Here is a 24,391-nt window from a genome sequence, read left to right as displayed (position 1 = left end):
TTCATGGATGGGTAAAAGAGAACTAGCACTTTCTGTTGTCTGCTGAAATATAAGTGAATAAATGCTGAGTACAGGAGTAATGCATGTTTTAAGTTTTTGTGATTTTGGTTATAGTGGTTTGTAAAGCAAAGGGTTAGGGTGGACAACTAGAATACAGTGACAGTTTTAGTGACTAGATTACATTGGTTTCTGAACTCAGGAGTTACTCATATGGGATGAACCTGATTGATCTGTATGCATAGCACAGCAGGGGGAGATGAATCAGGCTGAGCTAAAGCCAAATGATTAAAGTTGAGCCACTGCAAAGTATTACTTTAACTCTCCTAGGATTTCCTAAAACATTGTGCATTTGCATACACATAGAGACTGCACTGAGCTCTGCTCTTCCCACCTTCATTGCTACCTATTAAATGTACCATATCCAACCTTCAAAGTGACATTTATTACAGGGTTATCTTTATGTATGCATTTGTCAATGAGTTGTTCTTTTAGACGTTAAGATAGAAGGGATTCAGCCTTTACTATTTACTATATGTGTAAATGAGATTGAAACAATATCATAATTGTATAAATTTATGTGGACCCTCTGCACAATGTTTTGAAATGTTGCTATATATAGCAACGACCCACCCTCCCCCAAGTGTCTGGATTTCACACCAACTTCTGGTCTTAATTATTTAATTATCCAGTAATATGTGTGACCTGATACTTCATGTGCCAATAAGCTTGTGAATAACATAAGATACACATTGTGTATCTTATGTTAAATATTAAATGTTTTTTTTTCTTTTTTTCTGTGATCTGCTGTATGAATGAACTGACCTTGGTGCCTAGAGCTACTTTGCTCTGTCAACCAGGGTGACTTGTGGGGACAAAAGCCTGCACACACACCAGCCCTCCAGTTTTCTGTCAACCAGGGTGACTTGTGGGGACAAAAGCCTGCACACACACCAGCCCTCCAGTTTTCTGTCAACCAGGGTGACTTGTGGGGACAAAAGCCTGCACACACACCAGCCCTCCAGTTTTCTGTCAACCAGGGTGATTTGTGGGGACAAAAGCCTGCACACACACCAGCCCTCCAGTTTTCTGTCAACCAGGGTGACTTGTGGGGACAAAAGCCTGCATACACACCAGCCCTCCAGTTGACTGTCAACCAGCTGACTGTAAAAAAGCCTGCAGAAATCCAAGGCTGCCACCATGGAAATAAAAGCAGAAGATATTGCACATGAAATATGAAGCCCTAGTATATGCTAAATATAACCTTTCATGTGCTTTTAATCTATGGCTAGCATATGCGTGTTGCTTTTCTTCATTATTTTAACCCTCTATAGTACACTTCAGACTGGAACATGTTTTCCAAACGTAAATTTTGCATATTTATTTAGAAGGTCCTAAAAACATAAATCTGGCCTTGAAAGCTCAACCCTTTTCACCAGTGATACATTGTACCATTATGGAATAATTCAAAAATGTATCTGTAATAAGTATTCATTTTCTGTTAGATTTTTTTTTTTTTTTTTACTTTTTCAACTAATAGTAAAAATACATTTTATCTGAATTTGGTTAAACATTGTAAGCATTGTAAAAACCTGTACTTGCAGTAAATCACCAGAACACCACTGATTCATGACTCAAGCATTGTGGTGATACTTTTCGTCCCAGTGTTGACTCAATGTAGCGGCGTATCTCTACATCCTGACCACTAGAGGGTGACACAGAACCGCTTTGAAGCACCAGCGTTGTGGAAGCAGACGTGGTTTCCTTGGCAACGTAACCCAATGTTTTCCCCTCCCCCCCTGGTCCTCCACACTGCGCTTGCGATGCAGGATTATGCTGAAGAGTCCCCCTTCGCGGTTGAGCGAATGGCTTGTCGCATGTGCGCTACTGGCAACCCTTTGGGGGCCTCGTGGAACCAAATGCATTCTGGTCCAGCGGCAGAGTACTGCTGAGCTCTCCGCGCTCCGCACTCCACAGACACGAGCCGTTTGACTCCCGACCCCCTTACACGGCGCCAACAGCGTTAAACCCCCACCCCCCGCCCCCACCCCCCCGCGCGGAGAATGGGGCTGGTTACGCACTCAGCCGATCAGTAGCACCCTGAAATGGGTGCCTCTGGGAGGCTGTGTGGAGTTCAGGGCCGGTTATAAAAGCAAGCGATTAGCACTGATCTGTGATAAGCGCTTCTGGAGAATGCGAGGAGCTCAGAACTGGGGTTATAAACTCAAGTGACTCAGTACTACGATGATTAGCACTAGATAAGGGCTAGAGTCACTGCTATTGGAGGAAGTAAGGAGCACAAGGTCTGTGAGAGAATTCACAGTGGGATATAGGGACTAATAGACAAGAGTGCAAACATTTTCCAGTGTCAAACAACAGTAAACCTAGTATATGGCTGGACCTAACACACGTGATCCGGCCGACCAATGGTGTAACTTCATCACTCACGCAGTCACTCAGTCAGTCACAGACATTCGCGTTTGTAGGGCTGGCCCCGTTGTTGCGGTGCAGCCAAAAAAGAAAGTAAGAAAAGACTTGGTGTATGCTCTCCTTATCTCTAGGGTCTTTGCCCTGAAACAGATTTTGGTTTAGTGTCCACCCACTGATGATTGGACTTTGTCCTGGGTGGTGATGCCAGAGGATAAAAGCAAAGTTCTGAATTCTGTTCTCTGACAGAGTAGATTTCCATGCTCATTAAACTTGGTGTTGATTTCCAAGGGGCCAATGATGGATGCCCACTTGTCAGGTCTTAATCTTAAGGACAAGAATAATACCTGCTGCGTTTTCTTATAGTATTCATTTTTACAGAGGGGACCACTGCAGGTAACTCAGATTTCTGTGTTTGCATAGCCGAAGTCTTAAGAGTCAAACAGATGAGGGTTCCTGCAAAGAATTATATATCTTCAAATATACAGACTCTATTTTCACACATTGCAGAATTTTTATTTAATTTTTTGTCGCAGGGTATCTTTAACAAAGTATTCTTAAAAGGGATGGATAGAAGGTGTTAAAGTAACAGTTACTGGCATCATCATACTACAACTGCAGTGCATTCTCCTGTTGAGCTTATCTATATTTCCCTTTGGATATATAGCACACCGACCAGGAGCAACCCCACAGGAACATCAGCCTGAAGCAAACTAACAGTCACTTCTAAACACCCTCAACCATATGAGTGTAAGTGTATGCATGGGTGTGCAGGTATATACATGTGTACGGAAGTGTGTGTGTGTGTGTGTGTGTGTGCGTGTACATGCGCATGTGTGTGCGCATATGCGTGTGTATGCATGCATCCATGGGTGGATGGAGATCACCCTAGGGTAGTGTACTGTGAATGTCCGTGCTGTCTTTGAGCCTTTTCCCCATTGGACACACTGAAAGCAGGCAGTATATTAGACAGCTCTCTTTAGAGGATGAGTCCACATGTGTCTTTTGGCACTGAGCTGGGTGCCGGATGGCAAATAGCTGGTTAGTCTTCCGGTGTCTCTCCGGCACCTTGAAACAGAGAGGTTAAACAGAACCTTCTTTCAGCAAATCAGCATAATTGTGATTACAATATTAAGTTAACCTTAAATAAATGTACTATGGAAAAAAAATAGTTCTTATGTTGAGTTTTAATGTGATAAACTATATCCATGAATTTATAAATAACATTTTCCAAACATTCCATCAGTAATTACAGTAGGACTCCGACCACACTGAAACACACGCTCAGCCTTGACTGAGTATTCCATTATTTAGATTTCTGGAATTATTTTGCTGATTCATTGCTGGCACCTGGCTGCAGTTTGAGCTATCAAAATTCTGAAAGACAGGTCAATATTTTCACTGGACACTCGATATGTTCTGCCTTATAACTTAAGTCCCAAATTATCGAGTAATATTTTCAAGGGTTTCTGAAGACTGACATTATCCACTCGCGTTTACAATGACAACGGTGAGGTGAATAGCAAATGGCAGAAACTTCTGAGGTAATTTATCTGTGGATCGCCGACACCCGCCGAATGTAGCCAAATGTTGCCGTGCCTGGTTTTTTTTCACCAGACTGGGCTCATTTGAAGCCGGTGAAAAAGGCAAAGCCACAGACATTTGCTTTTTTTTGGCCTACGTTTCGAATCCATTTGTCCTGCTCGAGTGCCGCTGGTCTCAGAGGCTGCAGCACTGGCTTCTCTCACACCTCACCATACGCTGAATTATTTATTTACAGTAGGTAGCTTCAAACGGTAAGCCCTGGATGGGCCTGCTACGTGCAATCACCAAGTAAGGCGTCACGAGGCTTCCGGCCTTTATCCACCAGAACACCACCTCTGATGAACACGGGGCTGTGCTAAGAAAAAGTACAGCATCCTTGAAAAATCCAGTCAGTTAAGACCAGGGGAATAACGTATCCAACTGTCTGAGACCAGACTTGTTAGGAGAAGTTCTGATTCAGGATCAGTTTAACCTTTCACCTTATAATGGATAGGGGTAGGACATGGACAGGGCCAAACTGATCCTAGATCGGCACTCCAACTCATAAATACAGTACATTAATAATTTAATTCCTTCTATAGACCCATAGGATACAGGCCTGGATTCAGTTATCATTTGTCCTTCATTTTGACATTATGATTCTGCATAATTGTGCATTTTGTTCCTTCACAAACAGTTTTGGGAGTTCAACCATCAGCAAAATCAATTTGCCAATTTGTGAAGAAAACAAAAACCGAAACTATTAAATTATGGGTCAGAATTAAGGACAGACACAGATATGATCTTAGCAATGGTCTTATTGATGTAATTTTCAATCAATATTCTACATGTAGTTTACGTGTGGCACTGTATGTACAGTAGAAAGGAACTGTGTCCTTGTTTAACAAGATATGAAGCTGTGACGTCCATTGGAGATATGCTCTTTTCCTGTTCTTTCCAGCTCTGGACTTAGTGACTCAAATTTGAGCTTGATGAGAAGTTGATTCACTTATTTAACTGCACTGACTACGATTTCTGTCCAGAACCAAGAGCAGACACCATTAGGTATACAGTCTGGTCCAAGCACAAAAGTGTACTGAGCTTGTGCCATACTTATATTCACCCTAGACTGAGAATTCAGTGCATCTAGCTCATTACAGCAAACAAACAAATGCACACAATATACTGGCCAACATTAGGGCTTAATGCAAAATGACTTTCTAACAATATTTATTTATTGAGCTCAGCTCTTAGTGCTGAGCCAGTGAGCAAGACAGAGGCACGAACAGCGTACTGTGAAGCCACTTGAGAGCGCGTTTTCCTTAACAAGCTGCACGGTTGCTGTCGTGACACGTTAATGGATACTTAGTCTGTGCTCTTCATCACAGAGAGAACCGCAGAAAAAGCCAAGGTCCCAATTCATAATGAGATCATCTGGTTTCATCAGGGCATGTTATGTTGAGTGAGTCCCCCCCCCCCATGGATATTGAATGGGTAATAATTATCTTAAAAAGCTCCGCAAGTTTTCATCATCCAGTTTCACTGAGAGATTGTCAGCCCATTATCCAGCGCCCTGGGGAGGCCCAAGCCGACTGAACACAGCCGTCTCCATCACCTCTCGATACATTCACGTGACGTAAAATACAGCGGACCGTTACAAAAATATAGGCAAGGTTTTACCTTCCTGTAATCAAGCCTCTGCGTCTCCACAGAGGGGCCCCCGTAGAAACATTGCGACGAAAGAAGCTGTTGGTATGTGATGTTCTGTTATGTGGAGAAATAAAAGCACCCTTCCATCCAGCAGGTGGAATCCTATCGCGTAGGGGTCTTGCCCTCGTCCAGGAGGACCTGAAACCCTCTTCCACAAATTATTTTAAGGCCAAGGACGTCCCACTCTGGACTGCTGGTATCCAACAGACAGCCTGCAGGAGGAAATGTGTGAGGCCCTTATGTGCTTCTCTGATTTTCTCCGTCACTTAGAAAGATGGACGTGCGGGCTCTAAAGCCTCTTTCCACCAGTTTAACCCCCGCAGTTCCTGCCGGCTACACTTCTGGTCACGTGACGGGAATCTTAAAGAAGCCTTCAGTGAGACAGCAGCCTGGTCCCTGGGGCCTGTCTGTCCCTTACCCCATGCCGGGTTGGGTCAGCACTGAACTGCCGCAGAGCTGGACCGAGGGATTAGAAAACTCCTGGTGTCAGCGCCAACGCCTCCTCGTCTCTCTCTTTTTTCTGTATCGCAGCAACCCTGTGCTGCAGCTGCATGTTGAGATCTGGGACATGACGATGATGAACAACGAAAAGTACTCCAGGTGTTGCAGAGTTTAAATATTCCCCTTTCCTCTCATTTACATAGTGAATTGCTTGATGGATCCTCCAAAACAGTTGAACTATCATTCGGTAAGGGTTTTTATACCGTGAGACTTTATCCATTTATTTCTGGAAAAAGTAGAAATGGAAAAGTCAACAGCCAAAAATGAGATGGAAATACAATAACAGCATACGTACATTGATTCAGATTGTCTCAAAAGGTAGCTTTAATTTCTGATACTGTTCCGTTCTTCAAAATTCCTTGAGAAAGAAGGTACAGTGCCTTTTAGGCAAAAAGAATCTTCCTTATGCCTCAAGTGACAGTGTGCTGAGGCAACGTTCATTTTTGTTCTTCCCTCTTTTGTGCTCAAAACCGCCCCACAGTCCCTCAGCCAATCAGTGAGCTCCAGGCTCAGGAATCAGGTGTGCGTTCCACAACATCCTGACTGGCATAAGAGTCACTCTTGGTCACTGCCAAGGGGGTCACACACAGTATGGCACTGGTTAACATACGTTAACAGTTGAAGAGCTACCATTGCTCTTTTGAGAGGATGGGTAGGGAATTCTGGGAAATTCCTGCATTTCTGCCTCTCAGTCCCCCACCCACCCGATGCGCCTGGGTCAGATGGTGTTCTGCTCCATCTCCTGCTCCTCCTTCTGCTTCTGCTTCTGTTTCTCCGGCCTCGGCGGCTCGATGTGGCTGTCCATCCTCTCACTGGGCTGGGTTGGCAGGCCGACCGTGTCCTTGCAGCAGAAGTACTGCTTCCAGATCTTGAGGAAGGCGCTGCGGAACTTCTTGATGCGGAAGGCGTAGACCACGGGGTTGACGGCGGAGTTGCCGTGGGTGAGCAGGATGGCGATGTAGATGAGGAACATGGGCTTGTTGCAGGTTGGACAGAAGAGCGTGATGCAGTTGAGGATGTGTAGAGGAAGCCAGCTGAGGGCGAAGAGGAAGAGCACCAGCGCCAGCGACTTGGCCAGCTTCAGCTCCTTGTCGTAGTACTTGTTGGGGTCTGTGTGGCTGGCGCTCACCTTCTTGTTGAGCTGCCCGTGGATCATGTAGAAGATCTCGGCGTAGATGAGCACCATGAGGACGAGCGGCGGCAGCACCCAGCCGAAAAAGTTGAAGTAGACCATGTACTCCATGCTGATGACCGTCTCGAACTGGCAGGTGATGACCAGGTCGGGCCCGATGGAGCCGTTCTCCTGCAGCCGCCGCAGGTTGTTCCAGCCCAGCATGGGCGTCAGGCCCACGACGAAGGCCACGGTCCAGCAGGCCACCACCGCCGCCCCAGCCCGCCGCCGCGTCACCACCCGCTTGTAGCTGCGGGAACAAAAGCAGAGACGAGGCCCAGTCAGTCAATGAGTCAACACAAGTCCAGGCCTGTGTGAGACAGTCATTTAAAAGGCTTTATATTACATAAGCACAGGTGGACCGGTGTGGAATTTTGTGTCGCCATTGGCAGTGGTCCATGGACAGAATGGTCTGGACCTGCAGCTGGTGCAGAACTCTAAGCAACCTGTACCCCCAACCCTCTGGAATACTGTCTTCTGTATTTACAATGCAGTCAAAAGGGATTTGTCTTCAGAGTTTTAAAAACTGTAATCAAATGTATTTTTTTTCTAACACCATTGCTCAGTTCTTATTTGATGTGATTTCATGCTTCATTTTTGGAAAATTTAGTGCAATGCTTCACTGAAAATTCTCATGGACCTGCAAGAGCCTTTACATACATGCAAGTAAGTATCTTTAAATACATATTTGACCCAGATTTGAGCCCAGTGTTAGAGATTGTAATCTAGAAGCAATCTGTTGATGCTGTCTGGACTGACTCTCAATACCAAGCTGCAAAACATCAAATCAGCCGACAGACTAATTGACAGATGAGAACACTAGCGAGACACCTGGCGCAGTCCGTAGGATACCCGACTCGCCCGCATGCGATTCCCCCCTAACCCTAACCCCCCTCACAACCGGTGGTTTTATCCCTGCTATGACACAGTCTCAGGTGTGTTCCCTTCTCCATCTGTCAATCTCAGTTATTTACCTGTCTGAATAAAGCAAAAACACACACACGCACATGCTCACACACACACTCGCACACACACACACACACACACTCACACCCATGCACACACACACACACACCGACACACACACACACACGTACACATGCACACACATACACACACTCACACTGGCCCACACACACACTCGCACACACACACACTCACACCCATGCACACACGCACACACACCAACACTCATACACACTCACACACACACACACATGTACACACACACACACACAGGATGAGGGCTGACCGTGCCTCTCCTTTTGAAAAAAACCAGAGAGCTGAATCCCTTGGGTTTCTAACAGCCTTTATATAGGCTCATCCATTGAACAGTCAGCTGAATTATGCGTCGCTTTGATTACAGCTTTCCTCCTACCGCTCCCAAGAAGACGGCCTAACTTCCAGAAAGCAGCAGCATCCGAGACAACCCTGTGCCATATTTAGGGAAGTGGGTGGGTACTGTGTCATCTGCCTGCCTTAATGAATTCTGATTCCCAAGATTTGTCTCTTACCGCTGTGGGTCAGTGACAATCAGGTCTGAATAATGACTGCTCCCTGCTTGAGACATTTCTTCAAACTCAATAGGCATAAATGAATTAGGAGTAACATTGTAAGATCAATTTCAACCAGCTTTAAATGCCACAGGTTATGCAATAATGTCAAAGGGGATCAGGGTAAATATTTGTCACTGATGTTAATGCTTATTTTTGACAGGAAAATATCTTCATGAAGACATTTGTATATTTTGTGTGATTTCAACAGTACTGGCACAACATATTTATTAATAAAGTAATACAAAGGGTGTAATATATACAAATATAACATTTTCCTGTATTCTGTGTGTGTGTGTGTGTGTGTGTCAGGTTTTTAAAAAATATTAATTCAGCTTTAGTGTTTTTGCTCTTGCTTGAGGATGAATCGATACTGCTTACCAATTTATAAAACCCACCGACTCACCCACCAGAGACGTCTGAAGACCTCAGGGACTACAGTCGTCACATGTTAACACCCATGAGATGCATTTCCACACACAGCCAATGCTCCTGTCAGGGGTTTTGAATGTCAAATTTTGCTCTACTGGCAGCCGGTTTAGATTGTTTTGTTCCTCACTGAACGCCACACACAATCAACTTGCAGCTCCCTCTCCTCTGCAGCAAGTCTCTGGCCAATACTCACGGTCTGCTAAATACTCAAAACCTGTTCTTCCGCACCATGAAGGCTTAAGTATTAACTCCTGTGTCACTGTGTGAACATTGTTTTATGATTTCATTTTTTTTTTTACATTTAGTTCACCCCAAGGCTATATTGGGATGTCAGGTATGCCATCCTGCCAAGTTGCGGCTTTGGTGTGGCAGCATGCCCCATACCTATACACGAAGAGTTTGACACTTTTCAGGGTTTCCCTAAAAGTATATCAATACTTTTAGCAGTAGGCCTAGATTTTGCCAGTTTGCCTTAATGACTTATAGACAGTGCTTTGTATGTGTGAGTTACTTGCCATTTTTGTACATTGAAAACATGTTTTTCCTCAGATTTTACTGTTCATTTAATTCAAATTTAACTGGGAAACTGGATGGCAAACATCTACGCTGCAGGCTAACAATACTTAACCCCTTAACCGCTTCTACTTAACCTTCTGTTTGGAGTTGCAGTACTGCCAAGGAAATGCTTTTGGCCTTGCTCAACAATGTTATGCAAGCCTCTAGCCATCATTATTCGTTAGATTTACAAAACACAGCAGAGTCCTCTTATAAGAAACAGATAAAAGAACTGGTCATGTGCAATGACACCGAATCCAAACAAATGCATATCAAGTCCTCACACTCACCACACTCAACAGTGTAGAAGAGTCAAATCGCAGGCAGGTTTTTACATTGAGAAAAATAAATGCCTAGTTCTGTTCAGTTGCTCCATTTTTGTTCCCTGAAGCTGATGCACAAAAGAATCCCCTGGGCGGGAGGCCATTCAGCCGTGGAGCTGCTACCCGGCCCTAATCCTGTTGACTGTGTGGCAGAGAGGCCAGGGGTGACATTTTGTGGAAACTGTGGACTCAGCTGGGGATTGAACTCTCAACCTTCATGTGGCAGGGAAGATGCAATGCAAAGGTGCTGATGTGTTCAAAATTGAGACTGAGTTAGCCCATACTGGGCTCTGTAGTCTAGAGTAGGGATTCCCAAGGTGCATGCTGGGCTCTGTAGTTCAAATGGGATTAAAATGTTTTAATGTCAAAACAACAAGTAAGGCAGAACAGCTTTTCATTTGCCTGGTTTCAGTAAATATGGGTAGTGCATAGTATACAATAACCCCCCATCCCCCCAAAAGAAAATCTCACAACCCACCTGAACCTCTCTTTTGACTCCCCAGTGGTTCCTTGCCCACAGTTCTGGAAAACCTGGTTTGGGCAACTCGTTTAAGCTTGTGTTTTCATAAGTCTCTCATTTTCAAAATCCCAATGTGACATTTTGCAAATTTACAAACTCTGCACTGGAAGAGGTGGGGGTCCAGAAATACAACTTTACGAGCTTCCCCTTTAAAATGACACATTTGCCACCTACGATGCTGCACACCCAGCGCGGTAGCTTTCACTGGCTTGCACTGGATTCTGGGAACCAGGCATGTGAGTGTGAGACCGGTCCCCACTGTGTGGGTGTCTCTCCTGAGGTGAGAGACATTAGGCCTATGGGGTATGTAATGAGCTGACTGGGGGCCTGCAGTGGGGGGCAACGCTGCAGGGAGTCAGCCAGGGTCACATGACCAGCGCATTACCCACAGAACTACCAGCTGTGGTCAGTGGAGACCAGGCTCTCCTCCTCCAGCACCGCAAGTCGCGTGCTGTACAGGGAAACGGGAGCAGTGCACACGCCTCAGCTGCACTCCCGCCACGCCCGCCACAGCTGAGAGCGGGCGGTACAGCGCCGACTCGAGAGGCACAATTAGCGACTCCAAACCGGGGAGAAAGAGAACTGCGGGGAAGCTAATTAAAGACGCGAACCCGACTCTCCCGTTACACGCAGAGACAGACTGCTCCTCGAAAAGAGGCTACAACTGCAGAGCAAGATGTCCATTTTTTTTAAAGAAAGCCGGAAGCTTCTACACGTTCAGTACGTTTGGTTAGCGAATGACGAGCTGCGTGCGGAAATTGCGGCCCGTATGAAGGGGAACCGGAGCTTCACTGACAGCTGAACTCAGATATCAAATATTTCTGCAGCTTTTCGTTCATTTATTAGAAAATGGGTATACAAGGGCTTAACATAACAAAAACTGACACCCAAATTCATTCAAAATTAACTACACAGGCCGGTAGTATTATTATTCTTGAAAACTCATCATGATATCCATAATGATGACTCAAGCGACTGTCAAATCTCACAGCTGGTTTCTGACATCGTGCTGAGAGGAAACAAATTCAAAATTTCAACTTGACTCTGCTCCCTGTACACACAGAGATGGACGGGCCCTCGAAAAGTGTTCACAATCGCAGAGTAAGATCAGGATCTTTGAAAGGAAGTCGGAAGCTTCCACACGCGTTAGCATTTTGCTAGCGCACGCCCGGCGCAGCGGGTGTTGGGTTGGTATGCAGGCAGTGCAGCCGGCCCGCATGCAGGAGACCTGGGGCGTTTACACCCAGCCCAGGCCTTCCCTTCACTGGCTCATTACCAGCAGCCTGCTGCAGCGGGAGGCCTGATGCCTGGGGCGTTTACACCCAGCCCAGGCCTTCCCTTCGCTGGCTCATTACCAGCAGCCTGCATGCAGGAGACCTGATGCCTGGGGCGTTTACACCCAGCCCAGGCCTTCCCTTCGCTGGCTCATTAACAGCAGCCTGCTGCAGCGGGAGGGCTGATGCCTGGGGCGTTTACACCCAGCCCGGGCCTTCCCTTCGCTGACTCATTACCAGCAGCCTGCTGCAGCGGGAGGCCTGATGCTTGGGGCGTTACACCCAGCCCAGGCCTTCCCTTCGCTGGCTCATTACCAGCAGCCTGCTGCAGCGGGAGGCCTGATGCCTGGGGCGTTTACACCCAGCCCGGGCCTTCCCTTCGCTGGCTCATTACCAGCAGCCTGCTGCAGCGGGAGGGCTGTTGGCTCTCGGCTATCCCTCCGCCTCTGTGCTGCAGCATCCTTTAACGCTCCGGCCGAATCCCCCGAATGTCTCAGTCAGAGGCTCAACGAGGTTCCAGAGGCAGCACAACCCCCCCCCCCAAAACCATCTCTCTTCTCTCTCTCTCTCTCTCTCTCTCTCGATGTAAAAAGATAGATCCAAACCCTGGGTCTGGTCTTACTGAATAGCACCGAGATTGTATTTCACATGAACTGGAGGGAAAGAAGCCGGTTTTCTCAATTATCATCCATCCCATAATAACTGTCACCGAGGAAATCCGTATTTGCATTCTTCATATTGGCTTTCCTAGACAAATCAAGGGGGATCAAAGGATCAGTGGTATAAATGCACAGCATCCATCGTACAGTTTTCTTTGAATAGCTTTTTTCCCCCAACAGATGATGCAATTAACTATATGAACAATAGCTAACGAATTATAGTGAAAGAATAATACAGTACGGTACAGACAGCATGATCTAGCTCATGATTAGTCAGTAGCCTCTATGATACTGTTCTAACAGACTGTTGGTGCGAGCCAACATTACTTCCTTCCAAAGAATTTGCAAACTTTGGCAACACATGCAAAAAAGAATTCATAGCAGCAGTGCCTTCTGAACAGGACTAGTCATTCCACTATATGTTCTCTGGAGGACGTGGGAAAAAAAATGTCACATCAAACCTTGAATCACCTGGCTTGTTATGACAGTTATACGAGACAAAGACCAACAAACATTGCTTCAGGGTTCCCACTGTTTTCAAGACGTTATTTTCCAGGACATTTTATGCGACCAACACCCCTAATATATAGGCTGGGGGATCGCGATCGTGGACTTGGGCGCCTGTGATTTCGGCCTATAAAGTCATACAAAAAATATTTTACAGGACAACTGACCATTTTACGGGACATTTGCCCACTTTGCTCTTTTTCCATGTCTTTTCCATGTCTTTTCCATGACTTTTCCTAGCTGCATCAAAAAATTCCAGGTTTTCCAGTATGCGTGGGTACCCTGGTGCTTGTACAGCTTAAGGCACCAACAGAACAGGCTACTAATTTCCACAGACCCAAACAGTTTATTTACGGGTATGCAAATGAAATGATCGGCATCTAGGAATCCATCCTCTCTGAAACAAATATGGCTGAAACACTAAGGCAGGTAATGAGAATCAATGGAAAATCCATACAAGGGAAACAAGTTTCTTGCTTTGAAAGCACTTTGGGCAGCTGGGAATGTGTCCGAGGCAGCAGTGTGATTACTGGAGGAGATCTGGTAAATACGCTGTCTGCTGTGTGTGTGTGGATTGAGAATGTGTCTGAGGCAGCAGTGTGATTACTGGAGGAGGTCTGGTAAATACGCTGTCTGCTGTGTGTGTGTGGATTGAGAATGTGTCTGAGGCAGCAGTGTGATTACTGGAGGAGGTCTGGTAAATACGCTGTCTGCTGTGTGTGTGTGGATTGAGAATGTGTCTGAGGCAGCGGTGTGATTGCTGGAGGAGATCTGGTAAATACGCTGTCTGCTGTGTGTGTGTGGATTGAGAATGTGTCTGAGGCAGCATTGTGATTACTGGAGGAGATCTGGTAAATACGCTGTCTGCTGTGTGTGTGTGTGGATTGAGAATGTGTCTGAGGCAGCAGTGTGATTACTGGAGGAGGTCTGGTAAATACGCAGTCTGCTGTGTGTGTGTGGATTGAGAACGTGTCTGAGGCAGCAGTGTGATTACTGGAGGAGATCTGGTAAACACGCTGCCTGCTGTGTGTGTGTGGATTGAGAATGTGTCTGAGGCAGCAGTGTGATTACTGGAGGAGATCTGGTAAATACGCTGTCTGCTGTGTGTGTGTGGATTGAGAATGTGTCTGAGGCAGCAGTGTGATTACTGGAGGAGGTCTGGTAAATACGCTGTCTGCTGCGTGTGTGTGGATTGAGAGAGCAGTTCTCAGCGGACTCCTAACGGTCACAGCTTCGCCGGCCGAAAGGTCCCCCGACCCGTCGAATCTCAGCCGTCTTCCGCGGTTTTTGTCCGAGACGAGCACAGAACCATGCCTAATCACGTTAGTCATCCGTAAATGCATGAACAAAACACGAAAAACTTGGTCCAACGTACAGAGTGATGTACAGAGCAGAACAGACCCAAGCTAATGATTATGGATTAGTATTCCTGCATAGCACAAAATGGGGGGTGAGGATTAGTGGCAGGGAAGGCGATCCTATATTTTATTGTTGGGGCGGATGGCATTTTAAAAGGGAACTCAATCGAACTACAGCATGAAATTCATAAAGGTGCGACAATTTTCTTTAGATGTTTTTTGATTACTTTTTTCCGCACTTCAAGCATACAGCATTTCCAGTTGTATCATCTGGTTTATCCCAAGCACACACAACTCAATACAATGATTATCACACGCAGTTAACTTGTGGTACTTTTGAAAAATATGCACTACACCAAAACTCCCATCTGCAAAACCAGGCCTTGAATATTACCGTGATCTCTTTTTACCTCTTCATCACTGTGCTCTCATCGCTGGTTTTTAGCCAAAAAAAAAAGATTAATTGCTCTTCCAAGAAAGAGCTGCTGGCAATATGGCACATTTTAGTGCTGGTGATGTATTTACTCAGTAAACAATCAGGTTTTGAATTATACGCTCCCAGGAACTGTACTTGTGAATAAGATGTATGAGTTACTCTTAGGGTATAAACACACAGTGTAAGTGGTCTGTAGAGGCCTGACATTCATGACCTCTGTATTGACCTATAATCATGGGAGGGGAGGGGCATTTTGCGAAGCAGCAGTTTTTTTACAGTCATCATTAACTATAGAGAGAACAGTCTGGAAAAAAGTGAACCTGAAACTTTTAGGACAGCCTTTTTAAAAACGCTACACTACATAGTTTATTTTCTTTTTTTATTCACTTTTTTATTCAAGAACTGTTGTTTAATACATTTCAGCCTGTGGCCAAGAAATAGTCCCAGCAAAAGGTTTTCAGAAGCTCTTTAATTATTTCACCCATTTACACAGCTGGGTATTTAGTGAAATAATTCAGGTCCAATAGGGTGCTAAAAGGTTTTAAATAAACAGTACTACTTATACTAAAAAAATAAAATCCAAACTATCCTTGTCCAGTTCTTTCATTTTGCCCATTATATTATATTGTGTTTAGTCTTCACTAAATTGACCCATTCTAAAATAATGACACATTTGAGAGAGGTATTTCTTAAACAGTGACTAAACCAGAGTAAATTTGGTTCTTGTTTTGCTCTTCTATTTTTTGTTCAACATTTGCTTTATGTGTTTTACCTAATATAGTAAGATGAAAAATTATTGAGAATGTCAGTTTGAAACAATAAATATCAATCTACTGCATGATCCTTGTTTCATCTTCACAGATAAATATGATTGATGCCCCCCATGCCTTCATTATTGTGGATTAAATATAAATCACATTATGTTTATCATTGAATGACACTTTCATTCTTAGATATGACCTAGCAGTGGTAAATGGCAGCAATATATCTTGTAATGGCCCATATATATTGGTCATATTGTTTGGAATTGAGATAAAGCTAATATATAATATTTGTACGTGCTTTAGTTCCGTATTGTCTTTAAATCCTAATGATGTCCTGGGTATATTTGACCCAGAGTAATAAGTAAACAAAACACAATGGTTAAGATATAACATGTATGAATAATAAATATTAATACATTAAAATATATATATTATTTATATTGATATATATATACAGTATTTCAAGATAGCTGATAAAAACATTTTACTAAAATACACGTGAAAGTATTGAAAAGACCACCAGCAATTCAAAGTCTTGATCCCCAAAAATTCATGGATTTACAGTGCATCCACAATGCATTCTAATCTACACTGCATAGTAATGCACTGACTGCTTTCTCCAGTGAATTAATGTGCATACTAATGCTCTGACGGGTATCATCGGCCAATCAGCATGCATACTAATGCTCTGGCGCGTATCATTTGCCAATCAACGTGCATACTAATGCTATGACAGGTATTTACTGGCCAATCAATGTGCATACTAATGCTATGACAGGTATTTACTGGCCAATCAACGAGCATACTAATGCTATGACAGGTATTTACTGGCCAATCAACGTGCCTACTAATGATATGACAGGTATTTACTGGCCAATCAATGTGCATACTAATGCTATGATTGGTTTCACTGACCAATCAATGTACCCATGACCTGCCGCAAGGTGAAAGGCTACCATGTACATTACTGATTATATTATGGCGTGCAAGGCAGCCTTGGGAATAGACTGGGCTGCCTGTAAACAGAAATCCTATTCCTCATTCCAGTGGTAGAACATTTTTCCATATCCCTAAAGGGGCACTTTAGAGGCTGTAGTCCTCTTATTCAAGCTCAAACCTGATAATGTAACTGTGCTGCCAGGTAGGATTAGCAAAAATGCATTGAAATGACCCTAATCAATAGCCAGAGGGAAATTATATTTCTCATCAAAACACTAATATATCAAGAGAGCATTCAGCCATGAATCCAGGTGTTGACATGTTCTTTATCATTCTGTTCGCACAGCGCAGTTTTCTGACTGTGCAAACAGGGGAATGCTGTCGGTGAGGAAAGCGACCTTTGAAACGCTTAGCATAATGGCTGATTCGCGACGCAATCAAAACAGCCACTCCATCGTTGTATGATCCAATCTGCGGGAAAACCTCTCCTCAGTGAAGGCCTGTGAGGCCTGCGTACCGCCGACGGTTCCTCTCTCCCGCGCCGGAGGGAACCGGGGAGCGACGCGCGCGAGTGTTCCAGGACGAGCGAGCAAACTGCATCCGACAGCTGAACACAGCGCAGCTAAGTGTGACCGGCAAACGCAGCTCGGGCGACGCGAGAATCTGTCTAACAGCAAGGAAATTGACGAGGGCCTTGCTGTAAAATTTAGACAGAACTCAACGGGACAGCAAGGGCAGACACTTTCCGTTCGAAGGGTTTCGAAAGTGACCCGCTGCACACCCAATCGTTCAGGTTTAGTAGAATGCTTCGGGGGGCCTTCGGAGAAAAAAGGCAAATACATCTTAAATCAGGGGTGGGCATTCCCAGTACTGTTAGGCTGGTGAGCGTGTCTTCTCAGTTACCCTGCCTTAGTTAACTCATCTGTTATGAACGCAAATACTGGCCCGCTTGCAGATCAGACAACAGCGAAATGTTTAATACAGGGACATAAACTGTTATCAGTTGTCATTCATCAAGCTTATCAAGAAACGTGTCCAAAAGGGCAGATCGTCCATAGAACCCGGGCTAATAATTAAGACAGATCATGTGCCTAATGTTGAACACCTGGAAAAGACAGTTCATACGCAACAAAAGGGATGTCAACAGAACATGACATCAATGACGCTGGACCGTAAAACAATCTGGGGAAGAAAAAAAAAGGTGGCAAGCTGCATGGTATTGTACGGTTTAAATGCGTTAGCCACCAGCACTTGAAACTCAGTGACAGTGACAGTAGGTGCTATCGGAAGGTCTCCATTGTTCTCCAAACACAAAAGAAAATGAAATCTATTCACCTTTTCAGCGGCCTATTACTCAGGTGCAGAAATAAAAAGCTGGACATAATTTATCATGAAGAGTTGCTGGAGAACTGCCACTTTGGCAAGTGTGTCCGGTGTCCTTTGTCCTCACGGACAATGACATATTGCTTTTAAACTTCTTTTTTTTCCCCCCTCAGGTAATTCTGATACATTTGATAATATTCCCATTGGTATTCTGTATGTACTGCACAGACTGCTCAGTGAGAGAGAGTTAGCGTAACACATGAGAGCGCAATTAGGAGAGGACACGCAGAAAACAGTCTGAAGAAGCAAAACAAGACAGTGCCTAGATTAATGCTCTTTAGAAATTCCCCATTAAGAGCCCCACTAGAACTCCAACAAGGTGGCAACAGACCAAAATTATCACTGCACTGAGAGTCCACTGTAATTGGTCAAGTCCAGGCAGGCTTAATACCCAACTGTCGAAATCGAACGTACAGTATGACCTCATTTGGTCTCTTTGGGGCAGATGAAATGGTTCTGGTGGATTATTCCATAACAGGAAGTGGCAACAACCGAAGAAAACCTTTTGATTGGTTACAGGTGGTACAATAAATGTTTCAGATGCTTCACAGGTGATAACAGTAATGCTAGCTTCCAATCATTCATTCTGAATGTGCTAATATTCATTAACCACTGATAATCAGTACACCAGAGCAGTCATTTAAAAAAGAGACTGGCCCAATAAACTGTTAGTTACAGCATGAGGCTTATCAATTCTGAAACATGAAGCCTTAATGACAATAGATGAATGATTCTGAGCATATACTGTATTACTATTGCGATCAGCTTCATATCCAGTCAGTATGGGAGATTCAATTCAGAAGATTAATCGAAATGCTATTCATTAATCGGGAAAAACCCTATAGAACATTATCGGCATTTTTCTATCTGATTTATTGAATTTCAATTAATGTCCTGAACTGAATCAACTACAGGGTCCTGAAAAAGCATTTGCCCCCTTCCTGATTTCCTCTAGTATTGCATATCTATCACACTAAATGGTTTCAGATCTTTAGAAACAAGTAATATTAGACAAAGGGAAACTGCACATTTTTAAATAATTATTACATTTATTTAATGAAAAAAGTTACCCCGTCAGCTGGACCCTTCTGGGTGTGTACTGAACTGTTCACCTGGAAATCTTAAGCTTCTTTGTAATTTCTTACTGGAAATAACCTTCTTCCCACAATATGTTAACTTGGCCCTCAACCGTAACCCTAACTCCTCCTTGCTCATCATATCTCTGGCAACTTCAGTGTTTTAGTTATACTATTAGGGTACTTTTGGTTTAAAAAAAACTTAGGGTAAATAAGATTTCAGTCAATTTAACTGCCCCCCCCCCTTCTCTCTCCCACCCTTCCACCTCCCACTTTGCAAAATGATGTGATAGACCTCCAATAAATTGTATAATTGTAGTTGAAGCCAAAGGAAGCTATTTCGAGGAAAGTTGTGTATATGAACATTTTAAGTAAAAATAATCTTTTTGTGTAGGTAGTAGGTAGAAATTGAAAAAAAGTTCTGTTTGTTATTCAATAAATGCACATATATTAACTGAATTCTTCTCTACCTAATGTTTTTTTTTTTTTAGAAACACAGGTGGCCTGGCTGTACGCAGTTTTGCACTTTCAACTCTCATATTTCTTGAGGATTGAGAAAAACATGTCCACCTTTCCATCTACAGTATATACATTCCCTTCACCTTAAAGGACAGCCCATGCATTTCAGAAGCCTTCTGCATGTGGTGCATCTGAGCTAGCCTATGTTCACACCTCTGTAATCACACAAGAAAAAACCACTAGTACATTTATGTAGGTGTATGACTAATTCATACTCAGTAAATTGGGTTTGCACAAAGATAACAGCTGTTCAAGAACGATCCATCCTCCATCCCCACCGGATACCAGCCAAGACGAACACGCTTGGTGTGCCTAGCACGTGCTTGTTTATATATAGATCATATATATTTTTAATTACTTATAAAAACTGAGATCATGTTGTCAAACCAGCTGTCCAAGAAACATTAGCACTGCAGCGAGTATCTTGCCAAACAGAACACATTTCTTTCCTTTTTAGAATAAAGCTGGAGGTTGAAATTTATGAGATATAAAAATAGAAGTCAATAAAGAGCGGAGTTGAGAGCTGAGATTCACTCCTGTGCAGTTCCCTGTGAAAGCTTTCAAGCTCAGAAGAAGCTATTGTTAGAACCAGAAAGCTACTGCAGACACGCGCAGGACATAACAACCTCTTCTGCAGTGTCGGTCCACTATTGGCGCAGTGGCAAATGCAGTCCTGTTGTCATAGCCCAACAATATGCACATCCTGGTGTCTACATGAATGGAAACTAAAAAATAATACAGTTTGAACTGAAAAATGGAATGACCTGTGAATAATTTAGCTCAATATGTTGGGTCAGCAATACATTGCTTTTGAAAGGATTTTATGAGTAGGGATCATTGAAAATACTCACTCACCACCCCACCTAAATGTAACCTGCTACTTGCGTAAGAGACTCCACTTAATCTCCACACAAAACAGTGTGCTTATAGATACGTTTAGCTTTAATAAATCGCCTCCATGTGCTTCATTAAGAAAGCTGGCTTGATTCATTGTGGTTAAAAACTGAACCTGATCCTGAAGGGGATTAGTTATTTAAGTATGATAACCTCTCATAAAAGTGACATAAGCCCTGCTGTGGCAGAGAAACCAGGTACAGGCTGGAATGCAGAAGGAAGCAGTCTCTATAGGAGGTGAGAGTCACCACACGGGGGGATCCCCTACATCTCAGCTCAATAGCGCCCCCTGTTGATTGGGAAACAGCACTTGGGCCGTGCCAGCTGTGGCAGTTCAGCTGGCAGATCACAGCAGTACATGGGAACACTTAGAAGGAGGCACCGCCGCTCATATCAGACACAACAGTGACGGGACAGTAGGACTGTCACAGGTAGGGTTGCCAGATGTCCAGTTTTCAATCGAAAGGTCTGGTTTTCAAATAACTTGTACAGGTCCGATTTGTGTTCCCAACTGGACAATGTAATGTCCGGTCAGAGCAATAAGAAGATATTTTGCCTTAGTTTCTAATGAATTGGGGTGTCACTGACTCCCCAGTTCGATACAATGGCCCCTCGGTGTTGGTTTGGTCCAACAGCTGCTGACCTTGTTTGCGATTACGCTTCCAGCTGTGCATGTTGTCAGGTTTTGACTAATTCTAAATCTGGCAACCCTAGGCCCAGGCACATACCTTGGATTTGGCAGAGCAGCTGGCAGAGGGGTGGGGAATGCTGTACTGAGTTTTGATTTTGCAGGCTACATCTCTACTTTGTTTACCCTTTTTTATTTTTTTCAGGTTTCAGGCTCCATGAATTATTTAACACTACTCTGCACACAACTCTTGGGGTCCCGTGAAATTGATTTTACATGGAGACACACACACACGTACGCCAATGTTTCAATCCACAAGGATGTATCTCAGGACGAAGAATCGATCCACAGGGATGTGTCTCAGCACAGAGAACACAGCTGAGGTGAATGGGTTGAGTGTAGTGAATACATTAATACAAATACTCTTTTCATTTTACCACTGCAAATGCTTGGTAAGCCATCAGTACTAATCCAACATTTACCAAAACTACTAAGATTGATTAACAAGAGCTAACGTTCTGGTTCTTTAAACGCTGTCTTTTTTTAAATTGAGCACTCTAATTCTGATTTTCTGTCCCGCCATTTTACTATGTTTCCCCCCCACTGCACCCCCTTACCCCCCAAATACTCCATTTACTCCTCCATATGGGAGGGTATGATGTGCCATTTTAATTATGAAAACATGTCAATGATTTTTTGAGTGCGCTATGTCTTTAAGAGACCGGTGTGACAGAGGTTAGTACAAACAACACTCTGCTCCAAACAGAAATAATAACAGAAGAAAACAGCAGTGATTTCAGGCCAGCTGCAATGATCTTTGCAGGGGTCTCGGCCTGGAGCAGAGACAACTATGGCACTGAGCTGTAACTAAAGTGGAAAGACTCTTGTCTCTTTAATATTAGACACAGACACTCCAGTTGTTAGAGAGCAGGGCTTCGAAGTGGCCTGAAGCAGATGCAGTGCAGTTGGCCCTTAATGCCATACTCTTCAGCATTTCTCTCAGATGTCATGTGCATATACGGGAGCACAATGAACAATGAAAGCCAAAGGATAAAATGATGTTATCAAAAGTGTGTTTATATATATATATATATATATATAATATTATATAATAATATTATATATATATATATATATCTGCTGTTCTCTCTGGTACACTCAGATATCTCATAAGAACCAGCACAATTGGGATTGCATATTTACCCAAATCAATCTATCCGTTGATCTTAGATATGCATCCAGCAGGCCTATATGTAATGCAGAACCCATATAAATTATTGTAATGCCGGTGCAGCAGGCATTACAATAATTTATAGGATGCTACTGTATGAAGATGACTGTGGTTCATAAGACCTGCAATGCCTCACAGAGCGGGTACGTATGCTGTCAAATTATCACTGGCAAATGCAACAGTCCATGCTTTGGGCAGGAAAAATGCAGCGCAAGCAGTGGTAGGGAGTTTAAGCAGCGTTCACACATGCTACATACTGCAGTCACTATTATAACAACTGAGAGCAATATACATTTCGGGCAGTTAGCATACACTTTTATCCAGAGTGACTAGCACGTCTTAAACTCATTTTTAACACAGTCCATTTATTCACTGCGATACGTACTGAACCGATTCCTTCCACAGGGGGGTCCGGCAATAAAACCTACAACCTTAGCGGTTACTCCAGATCACTAACCACCGTGCTATACTGGATTCTATAACAACAACAACAACAACAATAATAATAATCATTATTATCATTGTTGTTATTATTATTTGAATATTTATCGACATTGTCCCAACCATCATCATCACCATTATAAGTGCACTTATCAGAAGTAGCAGTCAAATATTAAAGTTACAGCATTGCTGTAGTGTAACAGGAGAGGTGTAAAAGTTGCAGGGCACAAGTAAATGGGTCTTACTTTACCTGGTTGGTATCTTGACCCTTAGGTACCGGTCAATAGCGATGGCCAGGAGAGCAAGGATTGAACTTTGCGTCAGTACCAGCACTGTGCACGCCACTAGCAGGCAGCTATAGAAATGCGTCTGGAGTCCGATACTGATCGTTATGGCCAGAGGTATGACGAGAGCGCCCACCGCGATGTCAGCCAGAGCCAGAGACACTATAAAGCAAAATGTTGTGTCCCTGAGAGACCGGTTAATTTTTACCGCCCAGACCACCATCACGTTGCCCAGGACGGAGGAAACTGCAATCGCCACCTCCATCCCAATGTAGAGCGCTTGGGCTGGCGAGAGAACTCCCGGCATCTTTGCGGTAGTGTTCCTGTAACCTGAACAGGCACCAAAATTTTAAAAAAAGAAAGGAAAAAAAACAAAACAAAAAAAAAACAAGGTTTCTGAAAAGCGAGAGAAACTGATTCTTTCTGATATTTCGGCTGAATACGTCCACCTATATCAACCGTTTCCACGATAGTAAAACAGTTCTTTCGCACATCCAGTCATAGTGTAAATTTAGCATATTGATATCAATATTCTACAATAACAATTATCTCTCCGGTCGTGTCAAGAATCCAGGAAAAATGAAAGATGAACTTCTTTTCTGGAATGGTAAGCAAGCATCTTCTCCACCTTTTTTGTTCCCTTTTCACTGTATATCCGGAGCGCAAAATACCCCCTCGAGCGCAGGACTGATTCCACCAGCTTGCCTTTCAATCATCAAAATCCATTGTTATTGGAATCCATCACTTTCACTGTTTCCAAAGCTGTATATACAGGAAAGCAAGAAACGATCCAATACAAAGGTTTACCATATACAATAAGTACCGCACAGTGTTTTACGTTATATGATTATAGGCTACAGGCAATGCGGTGACCTAAAATAGCTGTCGGTGCTCTTTTCATTCATTCGTTTCTTGTTTATTCATTTCTTTTTTCCCATCCCAAATAATTTGCTTTCTGGTCATCTGGTGTGTCGTTATTGAAGACGTCCAGTGTTGTATTGTATTCGAGTGCCACTCACGTGTGTGCAATAGCCTATTGTCCCATCCGTTGTTTTTCGCAAAGGAAAAAAGGAAATGTAACGCAGGACCGTCCCAAAGGCGTCTTGGGCTGTACCTCAGCACAGATTCTTGAGCTATTGTTGGTCATGATTAGACGTTTTATGAAATCACATGACTTTCTCCAGCGCGCGCCCGTTCTGCGTTGTGCAATCCTTCCCAGACACACAACTTTAAATTCATGTTGTATGACGTTTTATGATAAGCTCTGCGATAAATTGTTTTATTA

At 43.7% G+C, this 24,391-nt stretch overlaps 1 protein-coding gene across 2 annotated transcripts; it reads right to left on the bottom strand.

Annotated features, from left to right (window-relative positions):
* Positions 1-3,356: 3,356 nt before the first annotated feature.
* Positions 3,357-24,391, bottom strand: adora1b (adenosine A1 receptor b). Of its 2 annotated transcripts, XR_010324242.1 has the most exons (3): positions 23,073-24,391; positions 5,629-7,580; positions 3,357-3,492 (listed from the first exon to the last, which is right to left on the bottom strand). XR_010324242.1 is itself a non-coding variant. In XM_064300069.1 (2 exons), the coding sequence occupies exons 1-2, from the start codon at positions 23,411-23,413 to the stop codon at positions 6,878-6,880; spliced, it is 1,044 nt and encodes a 347-aa protein (XP_064156139.1). In that variant the 5' UTR covers positions 23,414-24,391; the 3' UTR covers positions 3,594-6,877. The 2 variants fall into 2 exon arrangements, 1 of the variants encoding a protein (XP_064156139.1); XM_064300069.1 differs by lacking the exon at positions 3,357-3,492 and having other exon boundaries at positions 3,594-7,580.

The sequence above is a fragment of the Anguilla rostrata genome, chromosome 11 (assembly GCF_018555375.3).
Source record: "Anguilla rostrata isolate EN2019 chromosome 11, ASM1855537v3, whole genome shotgun sequence".
Taxonomy (NCBI): domain Eukaryota; kingdom Metazoa; phylum Chordata; class Actinopteri; order Anguilliformes; family Anguillidae; genus Anguilla; species Anguilla rostrata.
Note: the sequence above shows the minus strand (reverse complement) of the source record. Positions and strands in the feature narration are given on the sequence as shown.